The 21,280-nt window shown below is 43.8% G+C and overlaps 1 protein-coding gene across 3 annotated transcripts in view; it reads right to left on the reverse strand.

Annotated features, from left to right (window-relative positions):
- Positions 1-21,280, reverse strand: part of LOC119646646 (potassium voltage-gated channel subfamily H member 8) — a 263,584-nt gene that overhangs the window by 85,257 nt on the left and 157,047 nt on the right. For all 3 annotated transcript variants that reach the window (XM_038047162.1, XM_038047161.1, XM_038047160.1), the window contains exons 3-4: positions 10,620-10,730; positions 10,315-10,434 (exon numbers count right to left, since the gene is read on the reverse strand). In XM_038047162.1, the coding sequence (XP_037903090.1) occupies positions 10,315-10,434; positions 10,620-10,730 (231 nt within the window). The remainder of the gene's footprint in view (positions 1-10,314; positions 10,435-10,619; positions 10,731-21,280) is intronic.

The following is a 21,280-nucleotide window of genomic DNA, read 5'->3' on the forward strand; positions in this document are numbered from 1 at the left end:
TAGCCCATCGAGAGGAATTCACGGCCAGCCCCGCGGAGATGGTATACAGGGAGGACTCTCCGTGGGCCCCGTACTGGACATCAGATCAGGGTTAAGCGACGCCAATATGCTGCGTCTGCTCAGGGATCCGATATCGAAACTGCGACCGACTCCGTCTTCCTGACATACGACACCGGAGTTCCAGGGAACTCGCGACATGTTGGCAGGTCCTTATTAGGGTGGACGCTTCTCGAAAGCCACTGCACCCACTATATAAGGACCCCTTTAAAGTCCTGGAGCGACGGGAGCACTCTTTTAAGTTCAACGTGCGGGCCTTGTCGAAAGCGAAATTTTTCATCAGACTGGGGGACGCTCCTATAGAGTGTACGCGAAGCGACAGGTTTACTCAGTAGCACCGGTGGCGCGACCTGAGAGTATTCAATTCCTTATAGCGTTATAAAGGAAAATTCTGACTTTCACCCGAACTTTTCTGGGTTTTACATAGTTGTTTGTTAGTAAATTGGTTGTGAGTTTTCCGACAGCCCGCGGAGTCGTATTCGGACTCCTCGCATTTGGTTTGGAATATTTCAATATCTGAAATATAATTCCAGCAGGCTATTGAAAGTTGTATGTTATTCAAGCCCGTTATTGGACCCATTCCAGTACAAATTGTAAAATGGCTCGACCCAGCCGACATTAAGATGACATTAAGAATGGGAGCATAGTATTATCATTATAAGTAGGGAAATAAGGAAGAGACTAGCGACTATCAGGTTAGCCTATACTAACTAATAGGTTAACTTTCTTCACCTCCCCTCGGACATAAATATCATAAATTGGGAATGATGGGTAGACCAATAGGGTTTCGGAAAATTTAATATCTCGGACTCGTTGTCTCCAGTTTCATGGCAATCTACGCAGTTTTTATACCAATGGCAACGGAACGAGAAAGTTTGCAACAATCCCACCTCACTCCCCCTCCTAAATCTCTTCCAATAAATAGCTACTGCTGTCATGTGACAGCCTTTACAAATTTCCTCGAAATGCCTAAGCACGCCTTCATTACTATATTTCATAAATTACGTAACGAGAACTCTTGAGCGGAAGCTTCGACTTCATGTCCATAATGACAACATAAACTTGTAACAATTCTCCATCCATCTTATCGTCGTCATCAGATACATAGTCGGACACCAGTAGCGTGTGCCAGTCAAGAAGCTCTTCCAATTGCTAGATCCTTTCCTGCTCCGAACATCCTTTCGACCTTTTACGATAGCATTGCTGTGTAGCACTCAGCTACGTCCTTTATCGTCTCAAGTTGATGAACTTGGCTGTGGACCATTCAAGGAATAATTATTCTCGGTTGGTCTGAAGCATCAGAGATCTGGTGGCCCTTGTAATCCATTTGCACTCCCCGTGATGCTCCTTTAAGTTTTCTTCTATTCCTCGTGAATAATGGATTCGCGATAGCGATTTGCTTAAGGGTCAGTAATTAGGTTTGCTTATCTGTTGCAATTTGCTATTTATATCTGTGGATGCTCTTCCTGCTGGTGGGAAGTTTAGCGTAAACTATGTGGTCATTCCGATGGAAGGCGTGTTTGATTGCTTAGAAAATTAGAAGAGGAAATTAGCATTGTGGTAATTATCCTAAGTAAAATGTGAATTTTGTTATTTATTCAACAGTAGCGACCACCTGAAGAGCAAACATAATGAGCATCCTGCCGATTTCATGCTGGTAAAAAAACACTCTTGAGCATTATCCTTCTTGGCAAAGGCTGGCAAATGGACTCTCTTACAAAGAAAGATTAACTAATTTGTATTCAGTTTAAACAGCTGAACATCTTCTCTTCGCCAAAGGAAAGAAAAGAAAAAGGATCACCTCTCCGAATCACAAAGAAACATTTTGCGGGGCTCATTGATCCGAAAGTCCATGGAAAGCAATGTTAATTTCAAGAAGCTAATTAACCTTCTAAGGCAGTAGCTTCTATGGAAGCTTTGTGTTAAGAGTTTGCTCACAATATTGGTGGCCTGTCAGCAAAACGTTGTAGTAACCGCAGCTCAGCGACCAGAGCGGGATTTCATTTGCCTTTGTCAGGGTCAATTTGACCAAACAATGCATTCTATAATGTGTAATAATCCCTTTCGCCTGACATTTTTTCTCTACTTTTTATCGTTTTTTTTATTACACAATTCTTCCCTATTTTCTTTAAACAATCCACCAACTGGTGTATTTACCTTAAATTTCATAGCATATTGCATATTATTGAATGCAGTCAGGCGAATGGATTGTGGCTGAGGGTAATGATCTGCCCCATCCATCAACGCAACTGTGTATGTTTCTGTCAACCCTGAGCCGGTATGAACTTCAAAGTTCAAGGCTGGATTCAGCGGAACCGTGACCGGTTCGTGGATTGACAGCTGGACCGGCGATAGTACTTGTGGAAGGAGAGTCAGAAGTGAACTATCGGGGGTTCGCACGCAAAATGGCGCGGTAACTAAATTAAATGAGAAATTCGGTCTTTGTTTGCTATTTTAGCGCTTTATTTTACATCAGTCATTTGAGGGTCCTGAGCGAGTTTTTTTCAAATCTCCTAGTTTTTTCTTCCTTGGGTTCCTGTAAGTAAACCCGAAATCAACGCAGCAAATCCGGGAAAGGAAGAAGCAGTTCTCTCATCCACCGTCGACCACCGACCACCGTCTCATCGCAGTGAGAAGATCCAGAGCCATTGCCAGCCGCAGCATTAAAAAGAAAGGGAGCGTATTCCATCCCATTGCCAATCTCTAATGTCCATTAGCTTCCATTAAATTATTTTCACGCAATTTTTCAGTCCTCCTGACAAGGAGCACAGCCGTTTCGTTGAACTACAGCGATAGTTTCCCTGGAAGTCCGCGCGCAAACTTCCTGATGCGTCCGTTCTCCATTGACGTATTTTTCACGAATCGGCACTGGTTTGCCGTTGTTCAATTAAACTGTGTTTGGGGTCCTGTGGAAGGAATCATTGGGAAGCTCAAAGAGCCACATTGCAATAACTATCCGTTGGAACGAGCAAACAGTGGTTGTTGAGGTTCATGAACAAGAAATCCAACCTGACATTTTAAGTGCTGGGTTCACCGGAATTGGACTACGAACAACTGAGGTCCGCTACTTTGCCAACATGTCTGCCGTGAAATTTTCGCTAAATTACAATTTGAACTCTCTCTGTTTATTTGCTAGAGTCAATTGTTGGCCTCATCCTCCTTTCGGTGCGGAACCGGGGCTGGAGGGTCACAGTTGAGTGGAACATCGGCCGGCGGAGCTATTTATTTTGGTTGATTGTGGCTCATTCCGGTGGTCAACAGCTGCGTGTTGTGCGTATGTCGCTCCTTGACTACGCTGGAAAAAAAAAACTGGTCGGTGGTGCATTCGTAGCGGTTGCAATGTTTGACTGGTGTCTTACGGAGTTTGAGGTTGGCAGAGCGGACATGAGCGGCAGTTTTCAAGGTGAAAAATTGCATTTGACGGCCGTTAAGAGCCTCCACTTGGAGTAACAAGTTTAGTACAGGCCGAACCACTGTTTAGAAAGGATTCCAAATAGTGCGCATAGAGTTTTCGACATGGATCCAGACATTTCCATGCCCTACACATCTCCAACAACTCCGAGAGATCCGTCTCAAATTAATGATGAGATTACGGTTATCCCTGGTTGAGCCATATTATCGTTCAGGTGGATTATATCACAATCTGATCTTCTGGGAGTCGTTACTATTCTTTCACTTCAGCCTTGCGTTCAATGGCGCATCTTATTATTCTGTGATCCAAATTCATTAAGGCAGGGAAGACGCAATTGTTACACTCAAAGTGGGTCCCTTTGTTTGGGATCTTGACGATTATCCTCTTCTCCCAGACTTTGGGAAGGGTCTCGGATTCCCTAGATGTCTGTTCGAGTCGAAGTGGCATATCAGCAGTAACTGGAGGTGCAGTGATAAATAAGAACCATGATGCAGTGTTCTTTTCACCACTTCAGTTGTTCATCACCGTGGATGAGAAATCGACCGTTGACATTCCTCAGATGATCATTGAAAGATTTGCGGTCACATGCTAGCCCCTCATCGATATTCTCAGGCGGGTTACTCAGATTATCTGCCGTCCGATCTGAGAGACAGCTTTCCCGCTGTCAAGCGACAGTTGGATTCAACAACGGGTCGATGTTGAGCTTAAGGGGTCGAAGCTGCCGAACCCTGCGAGAAGTGACAGCCGCAACACACAAGCGAACGTAAGCGACCATCAGATTTTGTTCTCCTTCGAAATCAATGTCAGGGCCCCTTTTGTTATGCGCATCAGAAGACAACTCCTAAATCGATGTGATTGCTCTTACGGTGTCGGTCAGTCAGTTCAAACCCAAATGACCTTATAGCAGGCTCTGTGCTCGGGCAATGTGCTGTTGCGGTTACCAAGACCGTGTTTGCCCACCACATGCCCGACCAGGGTGTTGTCAAGTCTCACGTTGGCATTCAGATCATCCATCGCGGTCACGGTCCCCTGAACTGCATTTAATTGCTCTTAGAAAGCATCCTTCTCGACTATATCGGAAATTTCCGTTGGTGCGTAGCATTGTACAATTGTGATCCTCCTTAACCTGGACCGAAATCTTGTAGTTAGAAGTCTGTCAGAAACTGGCTCCCAGATCAAGAGAGCGCGCCTTGCGGCGCAGGAACAAAAGCACATTGCATGAGTGTGGCAAGAGGAAGAGGAGTACTCTCCAGAGTCCCACCATCTTACTTCACTTAAACTCAAAATATTCAGTTTATATCGCTGCAATTCCCGATCAAGTTGGAGAAAGTGAACATTCTGGCGACCCCTGCTACCGTTGTCGAGGAGCATGTGCGCATTCCAGAAATCAATCATAGTCCGTTTTCGATAGGCAAAAGTCATGGCCGTGACGTCAGTCGCTATCCGAGGCGTTTTTGACGTTTCAAAATTTGGACATTGCTAGTCCACAAATGTCTATCCCCTGACGACAAGTAGGGAATGCTTTGAATGTATTCTTAAGCCCCCCCCCCCAGCTCATAGGGCGGTATATAAAATTTAAGGGAGGTCCTTATAAAGCTCTGGTAGGAAAAGAGGACACAAGAGCGTTTTGAGTCAGCTCGTGTTCCCTCATAATATTTGATATATTTCCGTGAAAGCAAAATATTTGTTTTGATCAGTACTTACTTAGTAGCGAGTGGGCGTGTACATAGAGACTGACGTAGGACGTACGATCAGTGGGCAACAATAGGCCCAGGGCCGACAGAACTTAATAGCACGAAAATATATTACCCCAGTCACAGTTTCACCTGGTCACGCAATAGTCCAAATGCGCCATTCAGCGATTTAATGCTACTAAAGAAAGAATGTATACTGGGAAAGTTCGAGACCGACGGAGTTCCTTATTGGAATCACAGCTGTCGACTTAATCTTATACCCCAGTCCCAAATATTTCATCGTTTGACGAGCACTTGAGGCACTTTAACTCTTTTTGAAGAATCTTTCATTCTGCACACGCATGGTCTACTATCAGGCATGCGGCAGACTGATGATACTTCAGAGCAAGGGTGACCTTAGTATATTTGTGGACTATGTAAGCATGCACGGGAAGAGCTGCGAAGAGGCCAGGGAAAATATGCGCCACAGCAAGTGACACGCAAAAATTCAGGCCATAATTGTTATTCTCTAGATAGCACTTCAAAATGCAACTGCCATTGGTAAAGTTCTTGATACCATGCATTCAGTGGTTCAAAACTTGGGGAAGGCTGGATGAACTTTGACCAGGGCATACTTTTCATCCTTTTACCTTTACATGAGAAATCGATGTCACAACTCACAGAGAATTCAATTCGGTTCGTGAGATTTCGAAACTTTCGTGCCCATTAACGATAAAGATCAATTCTTGTACAATCGTTACATTATTATGTCTCCTAATTTTGAGTGAATATGTGGTCGCGCACACTACTTTGGTAGTTGGTAGAACATCTTTTCTCTAAGGGGACAGAAAACCTGAAGGAACTAGCAACCGACGAAATGCTAGTATCCTTCGACGTGAAAGCTCTTTTCCCAAGCATCCCTGTAAAGGAAGCGGTCTGCTACCTAGAGAAAGACCTTTTGAAAAGATAAAGTTTAGGGATGAGGTTCGATAATACATAAATTTAACCTCCTTATGTATGGGGGACACCTATTCCACCTTCAGGGCTAGTTTCTACAAGACAATTTCATGAGTTGCAATGAGTAACCACCTTTCTCCAATAATTCTTACAATAATAACTCCGCCTTAGCCGGTCCCAAACCCGGTTGTGAAAGGGGGAGGAATGGATAGCTTCAGTCTAAATGGCACTTTGAAATCCTGCAGATTACTCACTGAGGAAGCTATCCTCACACCTGGCAGTTAGGTATAAAATGCACATCTATCTAATGAGAAGAAGGAGATATTTGAGGTCCGGTACGGATAACCGGCGAGAGCCGTCTGACTTGGTGACTGGGTCGGGCTCTCGTAATGGACAGCACGGCGTCGAAACCGGTAGTCGTGGGGCGGTCCGATGTCTAGGCGCCACGACGACCGGGAGCATAGCTCCGCCTGCGGCAGCCGTTTCGCCACAATCTGTTGCGATCACTTCAGCAGGTTTGCGTAGGCAGCGAATGAAATGGACTGAAGAAATGAACCTCTTCATCATCTGCTCCTACTACGAAATAACGGCGGGGGCGGGTACAACACCTTACCGCACCTTGTTGTACTAGAGATTCGTCGAACGTTTCCCGCAATTCACGCACGTGACGGTGCAGCGAGTCGCAAACCAGTACCGCTTTATTACTCGCAGCGACACAATCCCGGCCACCATCAGGGAGCGTGTTAGACTTGAGGTCATTGCGGAGACTGTTGACCGAGAGGCGATGGGGGCAGAAGCAGCGGCATCAACAACTCTACAGGCAACAGTTTCTGTATTCGTCGAAGCACTCTTCTCCACCGTCCAGCCGAGGTTTTCGCTGATGTTCGGGACGAATTCCGAAGAGCGTGTATAGAATTATTGGAAATGGATTTTTGCATAGACCAGGTATTCTCAGCTTCTATGCATCTCCATCAACTCCGAAAATTCTATCTCAAATCAATGATGAGATTGCATCTCGACTGTGTCCTGATATGTCGCTGCTGCAACTTGAATCACTTGTGTATTGTGGTGCAGTTGCGCCTATCAGATTGCACAGTCAGAAGATTCGCTTTCGCGTTATTGGTTTGAGTGACCAAAGAAAGACCATGGAAAATTCGTCTGAAACGTCGGCGTGACTCACTAAGGTAGGACATTGCTAGACTAATTCAAATCAGCACTGGCAATGCCAGGAGACGGGTGAGAAATAAAGTGCCGAGGATACAGAACCTATGCCATGCCCAGTGAGATACGCGTAGTTGAAATTCTGAACACACTAAAGCAGAAACTTTCTGTTGTATGCAATCGGTTATGACGGTATGGCGAAAGTCATTCCAGACGTGTCCAGAATGCAACATACGCGAGGAACCAGCGGAGCTTTTTCAGATCTTTCAACGATTCCGAACAAAGCTTCCAGACAATGCAGTTTTCGGAGACGGAAACAAAAAAGAGTATTGGGGTGAGGTTTGGGGGTTGTCCGTGTATCACCGTCAAAGGTACCCGCCGTGCCACAACGTCTAGCATGAATTTTGCGGATGTTAGCGACGAGGAAGTTCGACGAGTCATAAACAGCTCGAGAAACTGGAGGGGCCCAGGTCTAGATCGGGTGGAGAATTTCTGGTATAAGAAATTTATCAGCGAACACAGTCGGTAGGCACAGTATAAATCAAGTCATGAGGAAGAGGCCGGAGGAATTTCCACGCTTCCTCACTACAGGGATTACCTACCTTATCCCTTAAAAGGACATGGTGCAGGACATCGCAGACACAAGATCGATTACTTGCTTACAAATTTTCTACAAATTCGTAGCGTCCTCTATTAGTAGAAGGGTTAATGCGAACCTCGAGACCAACAACGTTCTGTCCGAGGAGTAGAAGGGCTGCTGAGTTGGTTCAAGGGATTGCAAATGGCAACTGATTATCTACTCGGTAGAGGCCAAAGAAACCTCTTTAGTTGCTACATGGATTATGCCAAGGCTTTCGACACCGTCTCGCACACCTGACTAACCGATGTCCAACGTCTGCATCGCGTTGATTCGAAACTAATAAAGTTTTTGGCGACAGTCAGGGAAGGGTGGCATACCATCTTATGATTGCGTTCATCTGAGCGTGCCAATACATCAGAGCTTATCCATATACGAAAAGGCATATTCCGGGGGATCCTTTGAGTCCTCTTTGGTTTTCATTGGTACTGAACCCTATTTCATGCTTACTGAATGATGCTAGAGGGCAATCAAATATAGCCTACGTGATAAGTGCGAGCTGGCACACATAATGTACTTAGATGACATCAAGCAAGCAGAAGTATATCATTCTGCATATGTGTTCGATGTTGTGGGGAGTTCTCAACGAATTCTCACTCTAACCTACCACTACCAGCGTTCCGTTACCTTTGAGGTAAGTAGGATCGACCCTAGATGCTTGTCACTTAGGCAATAGGTAAAATCCGGCATCTGCTGAGATTGTGACAACTCAGAAGTAATCGTTGGCGCACAATCCATATTAGATTAAGGCCTTCACGTGTATTAGAGCACAAGATGTAAGACCGTAACGGGACACTACAGTACACTTTAGGAGACCCGAGATTATTACCCTGATTTGACTCTGGTACTCATTCACAGATGAGTCGACTGGTATCCGACGTCAAATTAAGATACAAATCCCACTGCGATCAGTGAGATTTGAACCGCGATCTCCCGTACGACAGCCTTGTGCTCTAACCACTCAGCTATCTGGCCACTATAGATCCATTTAAGCTACCAAAACCATAAATGGACTATTCTGTCGGCCTAAGCTAATAAGAACACCAAGGAAGGTGGAACCGGAAAAGGCCACCGAAGAAAGGAATAAAGAAGCCACAGTCCGATTTTTCGCATAAACACGGACAAATGAAATGTGATTGCGATCCTGGACAAGGAGGAGTACAATAAAGCAGTCATGGCAACTTCCCTGAACCAAGGAAGTACTTCCTACCAGAATTGATCAAACGGGTGGAAAAACGGAATGCCAACCTGCAAACCTATCAACAATGCATGTGTCCAACCCAACTTTTCCACAGATCAGGTTCACGGCCTAAAATCCACAAACCTGTAAATGAAATAGGGGTCGTAATCGCCGCATTAATCTCGCCAACTTAGAAACTAGTGAAATGACGGGTTTTGAAGCTAGGTAGTTTGGAGCTCAAAACCAAATACGTGGGGAAAGACAAGGAAGACCTCATCGAATAAATCCGAGGAAGCCTGAAGGAAGTAGCAACCGACGAAATGCTAGTATCCTTCGATGTGAAAGCTCTATTTCCTAGCATCCCTGTAAAAGAGGCGCTCTGCTACCTGGAAGAAGACCTTCTGAAGAGAGACGGTTCAACTGACTGGAGAAGAAGGTTCGCCAATAAATAAATGTTTGGCTCTCTATGTATGAGCGAAACCTATTCCATTCAGGGGTAGATTCTATAATGAAAGGCAACCTCAGGAGTTGCAATGAGTAGTCCCCTTCATCCACTATTTCGCGGAATCTTCATGAAAAAAATATAAGAGATGATGGAAAATTAGGGCATAATCCCTCCTTTTTGGGTAAGGTATTGGATGATGTCCCTATCGTGGTCAAAAGGCAAGACGCCATCTCCGTATGAGCAAGTCTCAACAACATCCAGAAAAAGATTACCTTCACAACGGAGATGGAAGTTGACCACAGCCTGACTTTTTTAAATGTCAAAATAATAAACAGAGGAAGATGGAATTTAACATCGACAGAAAAACCACTCACACCCGAAGAATCATCCCAATAACCTCTAACCATTCATGGAGTCCCTTCAACTCCATCCTTCCGCTGCAAAAGTATAAAACTGCGTTGTAAAGGTATGGAACTGCACCAAATTTGCTTAGTAAGTCCAATGGTTGGCACCCTAGAGACAAAGAGGATAAAATGCCAACTAAAGTTTTGAGGATTCCCAATTAAAAATGTTCAAACCAGTTTCACCAATGGCTGTTGAAAACATTCCTCCGCATTTAGAATGCGCAATTTGTTAAAATCGAAGTATTCTCCCCAAGCCAAACTGAAATCCACCATCAAAGTCATGGTTTGCTTAATTCTGAAAACCATTTGTTTCTGTTTACCTACATTAGCATACCTTTCTCCCTAACCCTCTGGTCCTTTTCCAAAAAAAAACTAAATTTTCACTTACCGTCCTTTTTATAGAAAATCACCTCCAATTTCAGTTCCATTTTGTCTCTTAAACTTTTTTCAATTTGCACTTTATGTTCCTCCTTAGTTTCAGGACCGTAGAGAAAATGACATGAACATCCTGCGGGAAAAAGGACAAGCGCCAACAAAAGACACAAAACGAACAAGAAAAAGATAGAATTTATAAAGTTATTTAAGTTTATTTTGCTGGAAAAAATTACATAAAAACTCAACAAGAGTATTTGTCTGGTTATAATGTTATTTAGTGGGATTGGTCGTGTGTCCTTCGCTTTTTTCGGGACTTACCCTTTTGCATAATTTGCGCTCGAGAATAGCCGGTCAGCTCAACGAAACCATCGGAACAGTAGACTATTGGATTTCCGGCAGCCTGTGCGTTCCCCAATACGAAATTTGAATCTGAAATAAGATGATAGAGATGTATGAGTGTTTTGTATTATGGCAGGGTGGGATTAGCAACAAGGATTTGCTGCAGGGATTTATTGGTAGCTGGAAGTTTCGGGACGGTCATGGAATAGTAATGGTAAATCGCGAGTGTTGTCAATAGACGAGTTTCTGTGAAGAAGAAACTAGTGTTGGGATAGGACCACATCACTACCTTATAACCCCTTTTTTCGTCCTTTTCTGGAGAAAAGGGTAATCTAGACATTTTTTCATGGAGGTCCTTGCTCTAGAAGGAAAAATGACAAATGTATCTTCCACTTTCAGACAATTTCATTTTTCAAACTCTAACCCTGGTAACACATTCAAAAGGATCCTCTGCAATCCTACAACATAATATCCAGATCATATACGAAAACAAGCAAGAAGTCTGTCAGCAGAATGGAGTTTAGGATATTTCATCAGGGTTAATTGACATCCTGATTTGGGATATTTCAGGATAAACTTCTAAACCTTCATTACAGTCTATTGTCAATGTGTCGTTCATATGCCACAGATATTGAGTTCGTTGAACAGTGGCACAAATGTGGAGTCCCGAAGTGAGTGTATACCAAAAGGATACGCTCGAAGGATTCAGCAGTATCGTGGTGGAGATAAGTATGTAGAGTGGAATATTGAATCTGAAAATTTTATATCCAATAAGTTCGGGAGATGGATAAGAGAATATGTGCGGTTTCTGATGACTGGACAAAATGTTAAGCCGAAATAGGTCCGCATCGTTGTGGGCTTTGCCTTTTGAATAACTCTTTAAGTAGACATTTATCGAATTGTCTGGTATATGTTTGTTGAGGGAAATACTTGGATTCCTCAAGTGAGACTGGAGTATCTTATATTGCAGATAAATTGTGTATTGATTTCTGAGGTGGATTTAGTCATCTTCATGTACGACAATACGTTATTTGGGGTGAAAGTAATACGCGGATAATCTAATGGAATGATGGTATCTGAAATTGTATCTCAATTTTGACAGTTCTGTCTGGCAAAATTGAGTTATGCATATTGACTGCTACTGCTCAAATTGAATATGGTTACATAAAGTAAAGAGTATGATTTGGGTGGGCTAAATGGCAATTAATTTAAATAACTGAATCTAAGGACATTAACATTCGTTGCAGACCTGGAAATGGGAAACATTCTTTGAAATTTCAAAACTAGACACAAAATATTACAAAGCTAGTCCTTACAATTTCAGGCGTAAACTCTCTCATGAAGGCAATCTCACAATGAGCTTATGCTGATAAAAGGCCAAGTGACATCTTGTTGTCCTCGGACACCAACTACACTAGGAGTGCCCAAAACACATGAAGGTGGAAGCAACAAATTTAACTCGTATGGTAAGAAGTGACAGACATCGAATCAAACCCAAATTTTGAGCTATCAAATTGCTGCTGAAGCATTTCGTTGAATGACTATCAGCTTATGATCGACTAACGCGTGAAGCCTATACTTTCTGTAGTCGTAGGCAACACAGGGGATCTGAGACGCGGTGGAAGGAGGCGATTGTGTTTCGGGAAGAAACTTTGACATCGAGGTCACCAAATTTGAGCCTAACAGTCTGGTCAAAATCCCAGAAAACCGAAAATTTCCACGAATCCTAGGACGACCAAAAATGCAAAGTCGTCGGATTTGCATGGGTGAAACCTTGATCGAAAGGAGAGGCGGCCTCGATTGCAGAAATACACGAATTTTCTCACTACGATGCCGGGAACGCGAGATATCGAGGAAAATTGGCCGCCCAAGAGGCTGCCCAAAATCACAGAAATTTGAAATTTCCATGACCCCCGAGTCGAAAATATGACCAAAAGTGAAAAATTGTCGGATTTGCCTGGAGGATGCCTTGATTGAAAGGGTTGCAGTGGCGATTTCGTAAATGCAAGAATTTTTCCGCTATGATGCCAGAGTCGCTAGGTATTGCGCGAAATCTGCCGCCCGAGCGGCTGGCCGAAATCCAAGAAAATTGAAAATTTCGACTCGCCTGGGTCGAAAAAATGACCAAAAATGAAAAATCGTTGGATTCGCGTAGACGATACCTTGATGGAAAGGGAACGGGCCCCAATTTTGGAAATGCAAGAATTTTTTCGCTACGACAGCGGGAGCTCGATATATTGCGGAAAATCCGCCGGCCGAGAAACTGTCTGATATCCCAGAAAATTGAAAATTTCCTAGACCCGCGGGTCAAAAAAACGAAAAATCGTCGGATTCGCGTGAACAATACCTTGATTGAAAAGGGAGGACCCTCGTTTTTGGAACAGCAAGAATTTTCTCGCTACAATGCTGGGAACGGGAGATATTGCGGAAAATTGAAAATTTCCACGACCCCCGGGTTGAAAAAACGCCAAAAAATGAAAAATCGTCGGATTCGCGTGGACCATACCTTGATCGAAAATTGAACCGGCCCGCCAGATCTAGGAAGGTGCGCACTCCACTTAAGTGAAAAGAACGAGGTCAGCCAAAAAAGAGTGCAACAACCAAAATAATGACTACGGTCCGTCTGTCGGTTGCATTGTCGCCTAATTCTTCCACAAAACGGAATGAAAAGGCTCGGCAGAGGGAAACCTCAACCGCAAAGATGTGGAGACTATAGACTAGATCTTGCCTGCCACAACCTTCACTTTCGCTTTTGTCAGGAAATGCGAAAAAAGGGAGCTGCCGATGAAGATGCAATTGGTCCAATACCGGTGCGTGGACATGGATTAATGCAGCCCGAACACCGTGATGTTTCCAAACTGAAACTTTTGGCGGAAGGTAATACTGATGAGACACAAATTGGATACAGAAGGCTCTTCAGTAAGTGGTGGTTTTCGCATTTGACACACTTATATCTGCGGCGCTCTGAAGTGACGAGGAGGTAGATGGCCAAGTAGCCTTGAATAACCTCCAAGTCATGGCACTGGAAAACGTTGACCTCCTGGGCGTAATGCAGTGGGCAAATACTCCAAGGCCTCGTTATAGTGACCAAACTGGCGTCTGCACATGTGGCAACATCAGCGGCATAATCAACCAAGTGCAACTCTTCTGGTAAAAAGCGTTCCAGAGGTCCGAAACCCTCTAACGTCTCATAGTACAAGAATCGGTATTTCGGATAATTCCCCAATATCCACAAGGCAACTCAGCCTGTAGAATGAATTTTTCAGTTTTCCTAACATATGTATCCATCTTACGGAAATGAAGGCATTTCTGACATTAATTCTTACGACTGTCAGCCTCAGCTCGATGGACCGTATCCACGATCTCCACAACATTATCCACCGTAGATTTCCCTGCTCTAATGCCGAAGTGGATAAGTTCCCGGCAGCGTTTATCGCTTCAGCGAGCCTAGTCCTGATGAGCATTTTGAGTGCTTTCCCGCCGAGTGAAACATACACAGCGGTTAATATGCAGAAGGCAGAGCTGCTGACAAGTAAAACCGTCTCCTCGGCTTTAGGCAAGAACCCGAAGTCGTGGGCCGTCTCGAACCTAGATGGCAATGATACCCGATAAGTCGATATGCCATTCAACTCATCAGTTTTTTCCTGCAGGCCTCTCACCAGACTTGTCTCTCTTTCGTTTTGCAACCCTTTCACCAGACTTCTCTCTTATTCGTTCACTTGGTGATCTATCTGGCAGGTTGTAGATACATATATATCCACATTTGGATCCTACATTTCACCAACCCAACTTAGGTTTTCTGACTGTTAAGGAGTTTCCTCGTATATTCTTTGGCAACGTTCACCGCAGCGAGCTCTTGGCCTTGGGATTACCTCTGGACATTCATGCTTGGTGGCCTCCTCCACTTCGACCTGTTCTATGAAACAGTAATGCTTTCGCATTTCGGAAGAACACATAGGCTCTAGAATATAAACCGGAGCCGGTATCCGCCTCAATGAATGTATAATACTTCTTTTAGTTGTATTCTGACATATTTCAACGAGGACTCCGCTACCATTCATGTTCCTTATGACAGGCAATTTTGCTCCACTGCTGCTGACTTAATCTTATATCGAATCTCACTGAAAACATCTGCAAATGTCTTCCTTTCCGTCGGCTTAATAAGCAGGGCTGACGGCCTAGTTTTTCTTCGTTTTCTCGTCTTTTCATTTAGTGGTTTGTAATCACGTTAACTTTTGGCGGACGGTTTTCTAATGGCGTAGTGTATTTTTTCCTTTAGTAAAGAATAAAAAATTTTTTACCCCTGGTATTACATGAGTGAAAACCCCTGCAGACGTGTTTTCCTCTTTCCGCTTTTTTCACAGTTCGCTTTGCTACCGACTGTCTACGATCCGTTTGGCTAGTACAGTGTTCTAATTGGGAAGCGCGGTTGTCTTTGCTTTTCGTGCGTCTTGCGCTGCTATCCGCCTGTAGAACTAAATGCAGTTAAGAAGATCTTCAACTTCCTTCAGCCTCGTTTTTAGGTCATTGCTGATAAGCCTTTTTTCTTCGATTCTAGCAAGGACAGTCTACTCCGCTCTCACTCAGCTTATATCGAATCCATCTTCTCAATTTCGAAGATTTTTCTGACCGTTTTCGCATCAGTAGCATCAGTGTATAAGAATTTTACCTGTTTCGAAACACCCAACAAGATGCACCCCGGTGTCAGCCCTTGCTGCCTCTTTCGCTGAGTGCTGCGGTGAACGACGGATTATCTTGCAACGCCCAAACGCTTCATACTATTTCATCAATTTTGCCAGTTTCAGTGTTTTTTTATTCTCCAAGGGAATCTTATCAGCGCTCGAGGGAGCGGCGCCACAAAGGTTAGGAACAGAGATAAAGCCTGACCAACGCTTAAGAAGGTACGGTAAGAAACCGTAAAGTCGTCATCGCCTAATATTTTTAAAGTTTGGCTGCTAAGCCCTAAACGAGGAGTCCGTGGACCAAAAAAAGAGGAAGTAAGTTGCCCCTCATTTGGTCTGGTCCGGCATCAAGTTGATGCGGACTAAGGACCCCGCAATTCTCAAAAAAATACACTTAGCTGATTCCGGAACTCACGGACGGAATAACGCTCGCTCAGGAAACCCCGGTCTACCAACAACGGGTTCAATACATTCTACCTGACTAGGCTCCTAAAGAGGCTGGCTCTTTATACAAGCGACAGTTATCGCCTTCGCAAAGCAAGGTTCACCCAACGCCACCAAGGTTGGCAAAGAACTGTCGACGACTCCATACTCGGACGTGTGCCTACCAATCACAGTTCGCTCTTCATCGAAGGGTTTTGTACCTAGGAAGCAGGTGCACTCCTGGCCAGGGGGTCAGGACTACTCATTCGAGCGCTGGGGACATCACTAGGCGACCTGTTAAAGATCGCCGACGACCTCTGAGTCTTTAAGGTCTTGTGAACTTTCAGAATAACCCTATTCCACGGGATGACAGGCGGTTTCATCGCTTGTAACCAATCCTTACTCCACTGGTTTGCGCAAGTACCATCAAAGTGTCGCATTCCAAATAGATACCCGTGAACTGAGGCTCAATGGAGCGCTCTACACTTCAGCGAAAATAGTCCTTTGTACTATCTTACTTTGCTTAGGGGCGAGCTTTTCTTCTTCATACTTTCCTCCTACTATCGCCACTTGCCAATTTCTCCAGGTTTCGTTGAACACCAGGTTCTACCTCAAGGATATTCTCGCGCCTTAGTCGTTTCAAATAAGCTTTCAAACCGTCAGCTACTGATATAGCCAATAGAGAACAGCTTGTTGAAATCAACATCAAAAGTATCCTAACGTCATATCCAAGTGTATGCCTTAAACGTCCTAATCAGCCACATTTCAACCATAATTTTAACGAAGCCCAATCCAATTCTCTCATCTCAATGAAGCAAGCTTGCTGTTAACCATAAATTCACCGGACCTTTGCGGCTAAAATCCCATAGCATATCATCCACACACTACATCAAACTATCCCATCAGCAATGATATAACCAGTAATTGATAGCTGATAGCTTCCGTTATATCGATTTTCACAATTTAATTTCGAGACCACTTGCCTAAGTTAATCAACTAAGCAAATCGTATTTTTGGAAAATTGCCGCTGTTATACGTATATTCCTGGCAGGGGGTGAGGTGACCAGCAGCCAGGGAACACAAAGTTTTCGTAATAAAGGTTTCCTATTCATCTGAAATTGGAATTACTGGGAAATCCGCAAATATTTGATTGATTAGATAAGGCAGGAGATATTTGATATTAAATGTTTGCTACTATGATATCGTATGACTTTGGTAATACAGCATTGTATGGACAGTCATGGACGGTTAATTGGAATGTTGCTGTTGTTGAGATACATGAACTCTGCATATTAATTTTCAGGACGTTTATTGTTCCTCAGTTTCCCAGGAATACTGAACATGGCTAATAATGAAGCAGGTTCCTTGATAATTAGCATCCTCTGGTAAACTGGGCGTACAACACGGCCTGGTTGATATTCGGTATTACAATATCATATTTGCCAACATCGTCAATTCCTTGACTTTGAACTTAAAATCCCTGAAATTCCATGTTCAAAAACTTCTGCCTCCAATTACGCACATTATCCCAAACCAGGAACTTTATATTATATGAAATTTTATCCTGATTATCCTACAAGATAATGTTGAATAATTGAGGAAGTCATAACATAATGAGCCGAAACAACAGTCCGAGAACCGTCCTCCAACCACTGGAAAAGGTTCTAAGAGGACCCCAAGGATGGGTGGAAAAGTGGAATAGCATACGCCGAAAGCTGCACAACGAATGGTGAGCATCGTCTCTAGTATGTGATCTCTGATTACCATGGGGGCCCGCAGTTTCAAATAAGGTCCTTACCCTGGTAACTGGGTTAGACTACCTAGAAATTGACGTAACGAGTGCCCGCCGCAGTACTCCTACTATAAAAATGTCAACATTGGTGGTCTCCCAAGAAACGAGAGTCGACAAAAATATCAAGAACCACCAAAAATCTGAGGTCCGATGGAGCCCTTCTTAATAACCAGTGCCAGAAAGCCTTAATTATACTGAGAAATGTTGCGAAGCATATTGAAGTCGGTACTCCCGCTAAATGCCAGACGATTGTAGAGGAACAAACGTCTGGGAAACCAGCAAGAGGCGAAACCTACCGTCTTCAAGGGCAATCAATCTTAAGAGGAGGACGAACGAAAACCCAAAAGAGCGACTGTTGTAACCTAGAGCTGAAACAGCTGACGCGGGATAGTAAGGTGAGGTTACCGTTACGGTTAGAGAAAGCAAATTGGAAGTTTGACCGGAAGCATCCTACTTTTGTGCCCTATAAATGTCAACTGACAACCCTCATTATACAACACATATTAAATAGTTTTGCATTGCGGAAATGCTTTTAAAAGTCAGGTCATAAGCCAGAGATTTTGGATTCCGAACGGTGGTAAGAAGCGGAAGCAAGTATACTTCCTCGGTCCCGAGATAAAACAAGTCGTACAAAAAACGGACATATCGCAATGTAACTCGAGGTTTTCACCAACCTTACATCTAGTGCTTTCGTTTCTGCTCTAAGGCGGTCTGTAGTAAGAAGGGGTCTGGTCGCATGCAGTTTTAGCGGAAATGATGGGAGCTTTATTGGAGCGAATAAGGCAATCGTTAATTTCCATCAACAGCTGACACAGTGAGAGCAGCTGAACAGTGAGAGTTAGAAAGAAGTTCGCACGACTATTCATTGGATGTTAGGACATTGTATCGCGTCATTCCTCCTGCTTCATCTCATTTCGAGGGCTATGGATTGCAGTGTCCGTAGATTGGCAACATCTGCATCCTTTCGTTCGTTTTGTCTTATGCCGCATATTTACTTTTTCTTCAACCTAACTTCCTTCATGACCTCATTTCAATTTCATACGTCTCTCATTCACTTAATTTAAAATATCAATTTAAAAATGATTACTACTCTTTTTCCTTTTTACGATTTTATTTACAAAACCTTATTATCTCCTAACTTCCCCCAAAACTCTACAATTCATTTAAATATTCACAATTTTAACATGAAAATTTCCAAATTTCCCGAAAACGATCATTAACCTTTTTGATGTTGATTTCACATTGGCCTATTCATACTGTATATTGTCAAATGTCTTTCTAATGCTTATTTCTAATCAAGGCGAAATTTTATGACGAACCTGCAGGGATGGTATTTTTGTAATGAGGCCGGTTGGAAGTAAGATGGTTGCATAGAAATTATAGAAAAATTCGAGATAGCTTTTGTTATTGTCCCAGCTGATGAGGAATTTTTGTGGAAGATCTGAGCCAAAAAATTAACGGGACATTCGGCAAATGTTCTACCGGTGGAATGCGTCTACATAGGATGCCGATCATCACCATCATCATCAACGGCGCAACAACCGGTATCCGCTCTAGGCCTCCCTTAATAAGGAACTTCAGACATCCCGGTTTTGCGCCGAGGTCCACCAATTCGATATCCCTAAAAGCTGTCTGGCGTTCTGGCCTACGCCATCGCTCCATCTTAAGCAGGGTCTGCCTCGTTTTTTTTTTCTACCATAGATATTGCCCCTATACACTTTCCGGACTGGATCATCCTTATTCATACGGATTAAGTGACCCGCCCACCATAACCTATTGAGCCGGATTTTATCCACAACCGGACGGTCATGGTATCGCTCATAGATTTCGTCGTTATGTATGCTACGGAATCGTCCACCCTCATGTAGGGGGCCAAAAATTCTTCGGAGGATTCTTCTCTCAAACGCGGCCAAAAGTTCGCAATTCTTCTTGATAAGAACCCAAGTCTCCGAGGACTGGCAAGATCATTGTCTTGTACAGTAGCAGCTTTGACCCTATGGTGAGACATTTCGAGCGAAACAGTTTTCGTAAGCTGAAATAGGCTCTGTTGGCTGACAACAACCGTGCGCGGATTTCCTCATCATAGCTGTTATCGGTTGTGATTTTCGACCCTAGATAGGAGAAATTATCAACGGTCTCAAAGTTGTATTCTCCTATCCTTATTCTTCCAGTTTGACCAGTGCGGTTTGATGTTATTGGCTGGTTCGTTTTCGGTGCTGACGTTGCCACCATATATTTTGTCTTGCCTTCATTGATGTGCAGTCCAAGATGTCGCGCCGCCTGCTCGATCTGGATGAAGACAGTTTGTATGTCTGCCGATCATGCTCTAAGTAAACTGGGTTGACTAGAAAATTATCCCGTTGCTTACAGACAAGTCTCTGCCAATCTTTTGCGCATATGGAGTTGTAGACGATGACGTTATCATATCATTCTGTGCCTGTTCTCCACCGGCCAATCCTCAGATAAGAAATTACATCAGATCACCCAGCGGCAGAGTAGAGTTTTTGATTTGAGGACTCCTTCTTCCCTAGTGCCTGAGTATGCCAAGGCAGGTTGGAAATACCAAAGGCCACGTCTCTTGAAGTTTTGCGTCAGAGGAAGCATCACTGGAGGATAGGATGTCATTCGTCGTAAATCTCTCCTCTCCATCACGATACTGGAGTTCCGAGTCAAGCCCTTATTTTTTTGAAATTTACTTTCAACTTTAGCAATATTCCGATGGTTGCTTGCTTTACAGGTCCCAGTGCGCACCCTCGTTTCCCACACGTGCGGTTTTGTAAAATGGCATATGAGGAACTGCGGACTCCGCCTTAGACCTCACATTCCCCTGAGATCTTACCTCTGTAGAGCTTAGGGTTCCCTTTCTTAGAATTTTAACGACTGTCTTCTTTTTCCACTGGGAAATGTCTTGAGTTCCCGGCATTTTCGAATAAAAGGAAGAAGCAGATCTGGAGAAATTGCAGAAGCAACGATAAATTGCTCTCCGTTTGAAGGTAGAGGTGACCAAGATGATTTCATCCACAAGAGGGGGAACCTCACCAACTGTGACATAGTTTTCAACCGTGACGAAGTGTTCCTTCCACCTTTTCAACTGTTCGTCACTGTGGATGAGGTGTTGACCATTAGTGTCCTCCACAGGATCATCCAAAGATTTGCGACCGCAAACAAGTTCCTTCGTGTTGCGGTATACGCTTCTGAAATCGTTGTATACTGCGGGATCTTCCACTTCCCTGATCAGTGCAATAGCAAATTCCTTTTTCTGATGACGCGCAATACGTTGAACTTTTCGGGATTTCGCTCGGTATCCGAGTTCGAGCGGGTCACGCCCGCCATCTCTCGAAGCGCTCAATGGAAGCTTTAATTCCTTCCATTCATTGATCCCCTTCTACGATTCCGTATTAAGTCAAATCTTATAATGCCCCTTCCAGACGTGGCCAACGACCTACCTAGTACTCGAAATAAGAGCATTTTTGATGAGGATCTAATGCTCGTCGATATTCTCTTAAACTTAGGAGCACGTAGCTCTCCAACGCTGCCGAATTTGTCGGACGCAAAACGTAAGCAAATGTAACCATCAAATGATGTTCCCTTTCGACCCCCATGTCATCACCTCTCTTTTGAAGCACATGCAGGAGACAACCCCTTAATCAAGTGCTGATCGCAACGAGGTCAATTTGATTGCTAGTATGGTGTCCGTCAGTTGAAACCAAACTGACCTTATGTCAAGCCTTGCTGGAACCCCG

The sequence above is a fragment of the Hermetia illucens genome, chromosome 1 (genome assembly GCF_905115235.1).
Source record: "Hermetia illucens chromosome 1, iHerIll2.2.curated.20191125, whole genome shotgun sequence".
In the NCBI taxonomy this organism is placed as follows: Eukaryota; Metazoa; Arthropoda; class Insecta; order Diptera; family Stratiomyidae; genus Hermetia; species Hermetia illucens.